We start from the raw sequence: 13359 nt of genomic DNA, 5'->3' as shown, positions 1-13359 counted from the left end.
AAGGTCAACCGTAGTGATACCAATTTGTTTTTGGATTAATCTCGGGACTCAGCATCGTATGTAATTTGATGGTAACTTCTTGTTATGACAATAAATTCTTGTTCTTGTGTATAATGAAAAAGTTATTTGAATTTGAGCATTTGTAAAAATGGGTGTGTTTCGTGTTTTTCCCTCTCCTTTGGTTCTCAACTAAAGTGGTGACCGACCTGGATGCACGAGAAGTTTTCATTGAATAAACATCTCATTGTTTGTGATTGTCTTTTGGGCTCTTTTGCATATGGTAAGCAGATTACTTTAAACAAGTAAATCCTCAAAACAGTAAATGTATTTGTTCAGAGGTTTAGTCCAGATCACATTCTCCGTTTTTCAATTCGATTAAGATTAGGTTTCCATATTAATTGATCTGCCCAATATGTAAAATGGTGAAAAAGCAATCTGATCACATTTTGTTGAACTTTTCTTTTGTGCAAATAAAATTGGAGAAAACATTTTGAACGGTGGGCTATTCACATCACGTTGGCATCGATCACTTTAAACTAGAAGAATGTCTCTTCTCCACTCACAACATAACATGTGACACTTACTAATGATGAGGGATATTCCCATAATTAGGGGACATTCCCTTGCAGTAGGATATTTCCCTTTTTATTTTTTTTATATTTTTTTATTCTTATTTAAAAATAATCTAAATAAAATACAAAAATAAATACAGAATTTAAATATTAACGAATAGTTTGAAACAATATCGCCTATTTTCAAATTTCTACTTTTCCATCTATAAATATTCTCACTCTCTCATTTAAAAAACACAACTAAAATTTCCAAAAAATCCAGAACACACACATTTCACAATGAACTTTGGGTGAGGGAGAGCATGCAATGAACCAACTCGTCCTATTGGACAACTGCAACCCATATGAGGCAGAGAACGAGGCAGTGCACGAGGGCAAACCGGGCAAGGAAGAGCACGAGGCGAACCAACTCGTGCCCCTGTTCAGTCACCCATTCCACCACCTATTCAACCCTGAGTTGAACCTCAAGGATTGCATCTCTGTCATCTTGATTTCACCCTGACGGCGGAATTTTCAACCCGCATCAACTTACAATCAACAGAAGACTTCACTTACGAAGAATTGAACCATGTATGGGATTCTACCATGGCTCAAATCGAGAGCGGACAACTTAGTCCATGTGCTCCAGGGCAGAACCGGATTCACAATGACGGGAGACCTGAAGGATACAAGACCGACCATGGTGAAGAGTACGTCAACGATTTTCAATCGGAAGAGGAAGATTATCACTATGAATACTAGCGGCGTAATGACGGTGACAATGACATTTCATCGACCGATTCCCTTTATGGTTGGCGTTTCAGCCCATAATTCGTGTTAGTGTTTACTTTTTATTTAATGTATATGTGTTAAGTATTATGTACTGTTTTAATTTCATGTGATGTGTTTAAAATAAATGTAATGTTTGGTGAAGAATAAATATAATGTTTAATGTGTTGTGTTTAATTTTGTGTGATATATTAAATAAAATATGAGACGGTCATAGATATATTAAACAAAAAAAAGTAAAACATTTATAATAAAAAGACTAAAACATTAATAACACAAGTAAAACATTTATAATAAAAATACTAAAACATACATAACATAAGTAAAACATAGAATAAAACATAGAATAAAACCTACATAAAAACCGAATAACATAGATAGATAACCAAAACATAGATAAAATCACATCATAAATCTTGGACTAGCTCGTAGCATTCCCCACTCCGTGATGTACAGAAAATCAGGATGCGTGACACTCTAAAGCAGCTTTGAGAACCATTTCGTTTAATTCGTTGTTCAAATTGAGTAGCGCATCTTTCGCCATTTTCCTTACAAACTCTCAAGGCTCCTTTGCTCGCCTGGATGATTTTCTAGATTAATAAAGACTCCCCTTATACGGCTCCAAAATGTTCTTTGTTGTTGGTAAGTCTCTGCATTTGGATCTTCTGTTACCTGAAGCCAAGCTCTCGCTAAATTCGTAGTCTCACCTACTGTCCAAGCTCTAGCCATTTGTTCTTTGAGTGTGTAAAAATTAAGTGAAGAATGAAGAAAATAATAAGAAGAGGAGATAAATTGAGGAATGATTTGTGAAATGGGAATGTGTATGTATATATAGAGTTTAAATTTATTGATTAAAAAGAAAAGTTTTGAAACGGTCAAACGCACCAAAAAACAAACCAATTCATTGCTATCGGACGTGTTCAAAATCAAACGGGGCATGCTTTTTTAAATGCCGGAACGCCCCCCGGGACCGAGATTGGGCACTCCGGGGGCGTTTCCAGGCGTTCCGGACGAGATCTTTGAGAGGGAACGAGCTACTCCTCTTAGTCTTAGTGTCCATCTTGGCTATGTTTGACACAAGTTTTTCAAGAAATTTTTAGGAGGTTTAGTTTTTTATTTTAAAAAAGCTCTCTCAAATTGTTAGCTTTGTTTGAATGCGACTAACTTCAACTTTTATTTCAAAGAAAAAGATCCAAAATGAAATGAGCTTTAGCTTTTTGATGAAACTTTTAATCTTTAAAAAAAAGTTACACAAATACCTCTTAAAGTTGCAACTACAACTGCAATGTCAATCACTTTTAAAAAATAAAAGTTCTAGCGAACAGTTTTGTTTAAAAGTTATAACTTACAGCTCCAACTAAAAACTACAACTACAAGCTACAACCCACAAGCTATAGCTACCAGTTACAACTAATTTTGACAAACATATACTCATATACACCTTGTTTGTATCAATCATGGCTGGTTATGGAAGCTGTTACAAGGTACAAGCGTCTGTGGACTATTTGGTACTGGAGAAATAAGATTGTACTTGCCATGTCGATCGATATATAAGATTGCCTCCTTATGTGGCTCAAATGTGTGTAAGAATTTGAATGTCAATCAGGTATGTAGGCTTTTGGTATAGGGGAAGACTATGGATCCATCATAGGGTGTATAGAGCTATAATAACCTTTCAAAATCACTTTTGAGCTTGAACTCGAAAATCTCACTATTTTCAAGGTTTAGGTTATGCTTAATTTTGAATCAACTAACTTTTAAACTCAAGTGATTCGTTTATGAGCTTGAACTCGATTACTTGTCCGATACCTCAAATTCAAACTTGAAAAATCTTATTTATAATCATAAAGAATCTTATTTGACTTCCAAAGATTGTCAAGCTCATTTTAACCAAGCTCGTTTGTCTAGTTCATTTGACCACAAGTAACTTAACGAGTAGCCTAAAATGAGTGAGGCCGTGGACTAGTTTTTTACTTTTTTAAACTCAACGAACTCGACTCAACCTTTAAAACTATTACGTTTGACAAACTGTCTCATGAATATATTAGGGCCCCTTGAAAATGCATATGCGAAAATTTGTCATTGATACTAAAAAAAAAACTCAACGAGTATAAGAAATTAAGAAATGAGAGCGATGGTAAAGTGATTTTAACTCATATATAATGCTATCATTAATGGGAAAATGATCCGTACTGTACCGTTTTACCTATCTTAGGTACTGCCATGTTAAAAAAAGTTACAAATTAAACCTTTAAATTTGATAAACATACACAACCCCCTTGAATTTTATATAATCCCCTATGCTTTACCTATCTTAGGTACTACCAGCTTTACCTAAGCTTTCTCCATCATTAATTGTTCTTTTTGAGTAATGCTATTGTTCTAGTCTAAAACGTGTAGACCACTTTCTCGAAAGACTAGGAAACACTAATAAGTAATTACATATTGAATTAGGGAAAATGATTTATGATGTTAACATCATCTTTGTTGGATGATGTTACTCTCACAAACTCATTTAAATCAATTTTTACACATGTCAAAAAGCCCCCATGATTTTTATGGTTTGTGAGAGCAACATCATCTAACCAAGATGATGTTAACACATCATCTTGGGTATCCCCATTGAATTATGTACACAATTCTACAAAACTACTAATCGGGTGAAAGCTAATATCATTACTACGTGACCACATGCATATCATAGGTTCAAAGTTTGCCAAGACAAGTGAAAAAACTACATGTTGTGATCTATGTGTGAGAATAATGACTAACTGACATGAGCTTTATGTGGTATACGCTCAAGGTACCAAGATAGTACATGAAACCAGAAGGTTGCCACCCATTTATGTAAAACTCTTTAAAATTGTATAAAACAAGTGGCCATCTAGGGCCCTCTTTGGAGGTTCTAGGGGAGGGGATGTTGACTTGGAGACCAGGGATCGAATCTCAATTTTCTATTGTTTCGGGCATTTACCTCTTTAGACATGTGCAAGCCGTGTTATCGTACCCTTGATCTCCAAGGGTTCATTCAGGTTCCAACCGCTAACCTACTGTTCGCTTGGAAGTTGCTGATAGGGTTTGAACCACTAACAAATTAACACGCCATTTTAAAAAAGAAGAAGTAAACAAGTATAACTCATGTATATATATACTACTTATAATAATTCAACACCCTATAAACTTACATTATTTGTATACGTGATATTATTATTCTACATTTAATGATTACTTTACGTTATTTATATACGTGATATTAAAATTGTAGGTATATGATCACGTAAAATGAACGTATGTCCGAAAAGTATTTAAGTCTACGGGGTCACACGTTCAACACGAATGTAACTATAATTAATTAATATATTAAATGTAATTTATTAATTAGTTTGATCACGAAATAATTAATTTAAATAAGTTAAAGGATTAATTGTATTTAAACTAATTAGAAGGAGGATTAAATGTGAAATTAGGAAATTAGTGTTGGACCCTAATTCCCTAAAGAGGGCCGGTTTTGAGAAGCCTTTTAGGGCTTTGATTAAACTTGGTCACCAAGTTATTAAACCCTAAATATATACCTATATATAAAGGATTATAATCTAAGGGTTTAATATACCTTCACCTATGAAAACCTTCTCTTTCTCTTTTCCCTTTTCCATTCGACCGAACCCTTTAAGGGTATTCGGTTTGTGTCTTTCGAATTCTCACATGGAACTAAATAATCAATTGCTAACTTTAATTGTGATTGCTTTGGAATCTTTAGTTCGGCATAAACAATTTATTTGTTTCCAACTTGTATTCAACAAATACCAAGGAGTTTTGGTGATTCAATTGTTGGGGTTTCGAATTAAGGGATATACACAACGGGTTTGCGTGCTTTGTGATTTGATTTGATAAATTGTTATATAACCCAACAAAAATTTCTTTTGATAGTATTCAACGGACTGAAATCAAACCGACATGAGTGCAGGGAAGGACAATAATGATGCTATGAGAACTGATACAGAACAAAAGAAGCAAAATGTTATAGTAAATAAACCTTCACAAAAAAACCTTGGATGACAGGTAAAGAAAGAGACGATGCGAGTGATAAATTGAAATCAAAGAAGGGGAATTCACTATATAATAAGTTTTGAATTTTGAAAGAAAAAATATAAAATATAATCATTAATCAATCTTTTTGTTAAGGGGGGTTATGTTGTTATCATTTAAAATTACATGTACTTTAAAGGTAGACATATGAACTTACAGGGACCAAATACCCCTATCCCTATCTAAAATATACGAGTATATAAATACACATTATCAAAGTATCAGTCCCTCAAAAAAACACATTATTTTGGTGCGTGTATTTGACGCTGATTAAATTAAATTTGCCGTCAAATCAATCGGCCGGAAAACATGTCAGGTGTGAACAACAATGAAGAAGAGAAGAAGCCCGGCACCGGCGATCAAGGCGGCGTTCATATTAATTTGAAAGTCAAAGGCCAGGTCTATTATAATTACTTTTAGGGTTTTGATCTTTTTTTTTTAATACTGAACTATCTTTTTTATTATTATTATTATATTTTTAGGATTTTGTTAGCCAGGATTTTTATGAAGTACTGGATATAAAAATAAAAATAATCGCTCTTATTGCATATTGTATAGTTTGTGAATCATGTCAAACGAAAACATAAGAATGACTTGGTAGTTAGGGGATTGAAATTGAATTTGTTGTAGATGCGGTGTCATAATGTAAGGATATGGACTGAAAATATACCTATCTGTTTGTATTTTACTATTTCGGATTTAGGATTCAATTTGTGTTGAAAAAGGAGTAAAATGTTCACATATAAGACTAGGTTTTGGTGGTTGTTACCGTTTCATGTTTAAAGATAAGAGCTTTATGAGGAGGAGGAGGTTACAGGATATTGTGGAATAGGGATTTGAGGGAAATAGGGGAATGTGATATTTGTCGTGGATTTACGTTACAACTTTTAAAGTGTTTCACTTCAATCCTGCTTAAACTAGTTCACCGGAAATCATTTGAAGTTGGCCAACTGCACATAGTTTTCTTTGTTTTTTTCATTATCGGAAATAGACGCCTCGTTGTTAAGGTTGAAGGGTACAACGACAATATGTCCATTAAGAATAGATTAGATTAGATCAACAGGCCTTGAGCCTAGTAGCATCGAGGTAGCCACTAACAAAGAGTCCATGAGTTTAAGTGTCAGTAGGGACACAGGTGTGAGTGGAGTCCCAGTATGGGCAAACTGTGTGATTTATTAAGTCCTTCACATGATCACTTCTGCAATCTTTGCACGTATGATGTTCTTTGATATCATATTTTCTCATTTTAAGTGATGACTCATTTGCGTATGTCCCTTGTGTTTTCAGGATGGTAATGAAGTGTTCTTCAGGATCAAAAGGAGCACACAACTGAAGAAGCTTATGAATGCATACTGTGACCGACAATCTGTCGAGCTTAATTCTATTGCTTTCTTGTTTGATGGCCGTCGTCTTCGAGGGGAGCAGACTCCTGATGAGGTTCTCTATCTCTCTCTTTCTCTTACACATACAAACAAAAGCTAAAATATCTACGAGTGTGTTCCAACCTTGTCTGTTACATATACTCTTTATCTGACTTTGCTGAACAGAATCACAATGATCGGGCTGGGTAACAGGTCAAATAACAAGCTTTTAGGCCGGTTAAAATGGCAGGGCACCACACCATCGCCTATGCTTTCAGTTCATTGAAATTTGTTAACAGTTAATGTCTTAATCATAACAAAAATTTTGTTATTAGATTATGTTATAATTACTTTAAATTTGAACTATTGAGGATATCTGCATTAGAATTAATATCAAAACGACTTTTGACCTGTTTACCTGATCAATTTGACTTGTTCATTTTTTTATCATGCCAGTCTTGTACCATTACCATTAAAATACCGGATCTGATCTGTTTATGTGTAAACGAGCTGACATTGCCACTTTAATTACTGACATCTAATATGTTCCGTTTCAGCTTGAAATGGAAGAAGGTGATGAGATAGATGCAATGCTGCACCAAACTGGAGGCAACTCTGGCGACTTCTGGATGTAGAATACTCTATGCTTCAGGGTATGTGCTGTAGAAATGTCGGCTGAACTTTGCTGAAGCTGGTTGTTATCTATGTTTGACTATTGATGTTGAGGTTTGAGAATCTGTTAAAACTTCACATAGGATTCAATCACCTTAAGCTGTCTTATGTTAATACAGTATATGCTATCTTGTTTGAAGTATTTTTATGGTAAGAAACCAGTGAATCTACAGATTTGTGCTGGTATTAGTTGCGGTTTTCTTTTAAATTTATGTTAATGGTGTGTCACTGTAAATTATACTACGTATTTGTGGATCACGTTAGTAAAGTATGTTGACGTGGACCATTTCCCTTGCACCCTATGACCTCAAAAGGATATTCGAGAAAATGAACCATTTTTGTGGCCATCTAGTGATACGCTTGGCCGTAACAGTCAGAGATATTGTTCCTGATCTGGTTCTGCCGTTCTGGTATTAATAAGAAATATTTGTAAATCTGGGGGCTGTCCTCTGTGTTTGGTTGCTGGAAAGGGAATCTGGATGTCGTTGCTTAACACGAGGAGCACCTAACGTGAGATTTGCAAGTGTTACTCTTCATGGTAAGTTCGGCCGAACTGTGGGGGTTTGAAGATCTTGTTTTATTGTAGTTTTGTCCAAAGCTGGGCTATGTTAGCATCTTACAGAAATTTATAGTTTGAAGGTTTATTGCAATTCATGCATGATCAATAAAATATCTACCCTTGTGTAGCAGACTAGCAATACATCCTTACCCTGTTGATGCAAATGCAAAACCAAAAGTATCCTCCTAATTTAATTAACAAAAGGCGGCTTAGTGGCCAGATATTTTCACAAAGTGATATTAGTTTGAACCTCTCATAAAGAGTTCTAAAACAATCATGGGCATATTATGGTTAGCTCGTGTATCTTTGATTTAAAGATTAGTTCTCGAGTTGAAACCTCACTCGTTAACCCGCACTTTATGACCACCCGATCATAAGCCTTATTATTATTATTATTTTTTTTTTCATGTGAAACTTAAACTCATAACCTCTTTTTTATTGAAGTTATTAGATGTTTCATCTCAATCACTTGGATTCAAGAAGACAGAAAACACACATTCCCTAACAACATATCAAAAACAATGAAGATTCCTCGTAATTCGTAAAACTATGTCTTTGTACTGTAATTTTTTTTTGAACATTCAAAAATAAGTATTATTAATATGAAATCATAGTGAGAAGCTATGAAGACATAAAAGTCATACGAAAGAAAAACAGAGTACAATGAGAATTAAAAATTAAAACTATTCCATTGAGTCCAACTAATGCTATCATCATGAGATCTATTTGTTAGCCAGAAGAAACTCGTCCCTTTGAGTTCTTTGATAGCAAATCGAAAAGATGGACTTTTATTAGAAAATATGCTTTCATTCCTGACCTTCCAAATGGTCCATAGGTAGGCTAGAATGGTGAGCTGAAAAAGATATTGCTTGCTAGGTGGAAAGGGGGTGTGCTTGTGGAATACCATGAGATCTTTCAGACTTTGCGGTTTTTGGATAGGGAGTTTGCACCAGGATAGAATGAAACTCCATAGAGAATCTGCAAATGGGCACCGAAGGAACAAATGTTCTACTGATTCGTTATGTGACTTGCATAGTGTGCATACCGGGGATGAGATTGAGATGTTCCTGTGATGAAGCTGATCTAAAGTAGCCAGACGGTTCATCTCGATGCACCAACCAAGTACGTTAACTTTAAGGGGAGCTATCTTGTTCCATGGAAAGAGCCAGTGGTTGGGACCATAAGTAGCGTGCTGAAGGCGGGTTCTTAGTGACTTAACTGTGAAGCGGCGAGATGGGTCAAGATTCCATATCCACGAATCATCACAATCGGATAAGTTAACTTGTGAAATCTGAGAAAGTAAGCATTACAGCTGATGTAATTCCGACGCAGAGGAGGGAGGGCGAATCCAACACCATTCCCATTGTGAGAACTTTCCTTCACCCATACAACGATCTTTGACCAAACAACCTTTATACTTTTCAAGCTTGTATAACTCAGGAAAGGATAAGTAAAACGGTTTGTTGCCCGGCCAGGAGTCAGTCCAAAATCTGAGAGATTGCTCGTTTCCAACTATACACTCAAGAGCAACGTCAAACTGATTTAGGTGGGAGCTTAAACCCGCGATGGATTTCCAAGCACCCACCTGGTTAGGCTTGAAAGGAATAGGAGAGCAGTTCCTTGAGGTCGAATGAATGGCATGAATGACTTGCCCCCAAAGGCTATTGGGTTCAAGACGTAACCGCCACCACCATTTGGACAAAAGAGAAAGGTTTTTTGTTTCTAGACAACCCAACCCAAGCCCTCCCGAATCAATTGGAGAAATAACCCTATCCCAAGCGATCCAATGGATTTTCTTTTTAGAAGTTGACCCCCCCCCCCCCCCCAAAAAAAAGGACCTTCGAATTGATCCAAGCGATCCAAGGGATTTCTTTGTACTGTAATAGTGATTTTTTTTTATTGTCTAACCCTTCTAAACAAGATCATGCCATATAAAAAACATCAAATATTCCTCGTAGAATACTACAATGCTCTGTTGGAACCACGTTAGTGTGACCGTCACTGATCATGTATCATTCCTGATATGATAATTGACAATAACTGAAATCTCTATGTCTAGGTAAATATATGATGGGCGTATTTACTCTTAGAGACGTAGTATAGGGTTTCCCATTAGGTGATTGTAACTAAGAGGATTAATGATACACACATTAAACACCAGAAGGGTTGAATGTGTAAATACTAAAGGGTTGAATGTGTAATTACTCTCATTATAAATAGAGGGTAATTAACCCTTGCTTACGTCATCACGAGTTTATGACTTCATCGTGCTGACATCATCACGGATTTATGACATCTTCGTGCTTACTATTCACGATTTAGATGATGTTTTCGTGCCTATGTCATCACGACTTACTGATGTCTTCGTGCTTACATTATCATGAACTATTACTTAACTTCGTACTTACTTTTATCATAAGTTATTACTTAAGTTCGTATTATACTGAAGACGATCTTAGCTGATGAATGTGTTCGTGCTTACTATTTTACCCTATAATTTTGTGGCTGAATTTGTCTCTAATTTTTCAAAAATAATTTTTTCTGAGACATTTTTACCCCAGTCAGCGGCTCTGCCCCTTGGACCCCGCCAGGGGTTGCTGCCCCTTGGACCCCGCTCCCAGGGGCGCTGCCCCCGGACCCCCGTAATGTGTGGGGGCTTCGCACTAATGTACATGGTTTCATCATTTGTGCCCAAAGGTCAAATATGATTCTCATGGTGCGCTCTTTTCCTTTTGGATAATGAACACTAAGTATATTGATTCTGCCCAAAGGTGATTTAATACACTTTGTGTGCTAAAAGGAATATTTTTTCATGCATAAGATACACGATTCTTAATTTTGTGCCCAAAGGGCAAAAGATAAGCGTTGTGCCGCATGACCCTAATGCTCATGTGTACTTAGATATTAGTTACTTCTGCCCAAAGGTGATATAAATCTAAGTGGAGTCTTATGTCAACTTATTGTTTTGGTGTTTACAATAGGTTACCTATCACTGGCTTCATTAGTATAATGGTCTTAGTCTCATTACTTTAAGGAACATTACTTTAGCCTCTTACGTATTTAGGCATTACGTTAGTTCCATTATTTTTAGAGACATTATTTAGTAAGCCTTAGATATCTAATTATGTTATTATAAGGAACATTATTATTAGCCCTTAGTTAAGTTTAGGCATTACTTTAGTTCCATTAGTTTTATAGATATTGCTTAGTCTGTCTTAGATAGCTAATTATGTCACTAAAATTTTATTGCCTTTAGTTTTAGGCATTACTTCAATAATCTTCTATTACTTGTATTATAAATTGATATCCTCCTTATTTTCACTCTAGTACCTAACTTAGGCATTAAGTCGCCTATTGATGCAAACTTTGCTTTATAAAAGGATTAATTACCTCTAACTCTGGAGATGCTAGACCTTGACTATGTCATTCGCCATAATGAACCCACTGCTATTACTGCTAACTTTTCCGCAGCTCATAAAGCGAATTTTTAAGAAAGTGGGAAAGGCAAGTCACTTGTCACTAATGATGGTCAGGAACTTCATCAATCATAATATCTGAGGGAATGTATAAGGCGTATGCAAGTAGCTTAAATACAAAGGAAATAGCAGTATTTGTGAACACAAAATGAATATGACTGACATGACTCATAAGTTTAAGAGTCCTAAAATGGAAGTCTCTGACAATTTTCTTATGCATTTTATAATGACCTCATTGCTTGCTCATTCCAATACCTTCAAAAATTAGATATAATGCTTTGAAGGATAAATGGTTGATGAGTGAACGAATAGCAATGTGTGTGCAAGAAAACGGTCGCCTTAAGTTAGGCCAACCTATATTTGTTCACCTTACTACCACTACTAATTCCATTAAGAGGAAAGATATAACAGTAATAAGACTGCAAATTAAAGTTCAAAAGGCTAATCATGGTGCTTTTACCTCTAGTTTTAAGTCCTTGATGAGCAATCCTAACTGCAAATTCTCATTGTGCTCAGATTGTCTTAATTTCAAGGAATTGCTAGCTAAGAAAGGTAACTTATTTCATGTAATATTTGATTCTTTATCTTCTAATACATGTGTGAGTGATTCTAGTTCTATGGTTCATGTGATTAACTCAACATAAGGTATCTATACAATTCAGAAGCTATCACATGACCAAAGAAAGCTTAGAGTTGGAAGGATTGATCTCTTATATGTCGAAACCATGGAGACTTATGATTTACATATAAACACTTGAAAGTGTATTAGACTAGTGGATACCTTATGTGTACCGAGAATTTCTCGGAAACTTTGTATCTATTTCTCTAGTTTAAGACCTTGAAAGTTATGTAATAATTCATGGTTACGACGAGATTGCCATTACTCATAATAATGAATTCCTTGGTCATAGTTTCTTGAATGGATTGTTGTATAAGTTAGAACTAGATCATAATTTCTCACAGTCTTTGTTGTCTCCTAATATTGATGACATAACTAAAACAAAGACAAAATCACCTAACTAATTAAGAGAATTACTCCTTGTAGTGGCATAAATACCTTAGTCACATCTCACGAGTTTGCATGATACGACTCATAGAGGATGGAATATTACATTCTCTTGACTTTTGTGATTTTGAAACATGTATTCAATGGCTTAAGGGATTAAGAAAAGAGCCAATAGAAGTTCCAACTTGTTGGAAATAATTCACTCTGATGTTAGGAGCCCCTATCCCGCAACCATCTCGGAACATACATCACTTATTACATTCATTAATGATTATTCATGTTATATGCACCTATATCTGATCTGAACCCTTAGAGACTTTTATTGATCTTATAACTTTGGTTTTAAACCAACTTGATCATAAAATAAAAGTTGTGAGATCAGATAAAGGAGGTGAGTATTATGGTTGACATATTGATATTGTTTAAGCTTTTAATCCTTTCCATAACTTTTGAAAGGAACAAGACATAATTAACCAATATATCATGTTTGGTTCTCCTCAACGAAAGTCTGTTGCTAAAAGGAGAAATAGAACCTTAATAGACATGGTGAAAAGTATGTTTGTCAACATTAACTTACCTACTTTCCTTTGGCCTGAGGCCTTACGCACAGCTGTTCATATACTCAATAAGAGTTCCATTAGAATCTGTCATTAAGATTCTTGGACAGAAGGGAAACTGAGTTTAAAATATATGAACGTATGAGGTTGTTCTGCCAAAGCATAACTTTATAACCCTAACTTAAAGAAACTGAATCCTAAATCTTTTACCTGTTTCTTTATCGGTTATTAGTTTTACTGTCTTTCCTACACTACTAGCATTATTGACACGTAGCATGTCATATTTTTTCGAGAACTAAGAG

The 13359-nt window shown here is 35.3% G+C and overlaps 1 protein-coding gene across 1 annotated transcript; it reads left to right on the top strand.

The window, feature by feature from the left end:
• Positions 1 to 5648: 5648 nt before the first annotated feature.
• On the top strand, positions 5649 to 7667 carry LOC122599623 (small ubiquitin-related modifier 1-like). Its single transcript, XM_043772160.1, has 3 exons — positions 5649 to 5825; positions 6714 to 6863; positions 7345 to 7667. The coding sequence occupies exons 1-3, from the start codon at positions 5736 to 5738 to the stop codon at positions 7420 to 7422; spliced, it is 318 nt and encodes a 105-aa protein (XP_043628095.1). The 5' UTR covers positions 5649 to 5735; the 3' UTR covers positions 7423 to 7667.
• Positions 7668 to 13359: the final 5692 nt, after the last annotated feature.

Source organism: Erigeron canadensis, chromosome 5 (assembly GCF_010389155.1).
Source record: "Erigeron canadensis isolate Cc75 chromosome 5, C_canadensis_v1, whole genome shotgun sequence".
NCBI classification, from domain to species: Eukaryota; Viridiplantae; Streptophyta; class Magnoliopsida; order Asterales; family Asteraceae; genus Erigeron; species Erigeron canadensis.
This window is presented reverse-complemented; position numbering and strand designations above follow the sequence as displayed.

Bases quoted from the DNA above. Each gene is read 5' to 3' on its own strand.
- LOC122599623 (XM_043772160.1), top strand. From the start codon at position 5,736: ATGTCAGGTGTGAACAACAATGAAGAAGAGAAGAAGCCCGGCACCGGC. The intron at 5,826-6,713 runs GTCTATTATAAT...TTGTGTTTTCAG, and splicing joins ATTTGAAAGTCAAAGGCCAG to GATGGTAATGAAGTGTTCTT. The intron at 6,864-7,344 runs GTTCTCTATCTC...GTTCCGTTTCAG, and splicing joins GGGAGCAGACTCCTGATGAG to CTTGAAATGGAAGAAGGTGA.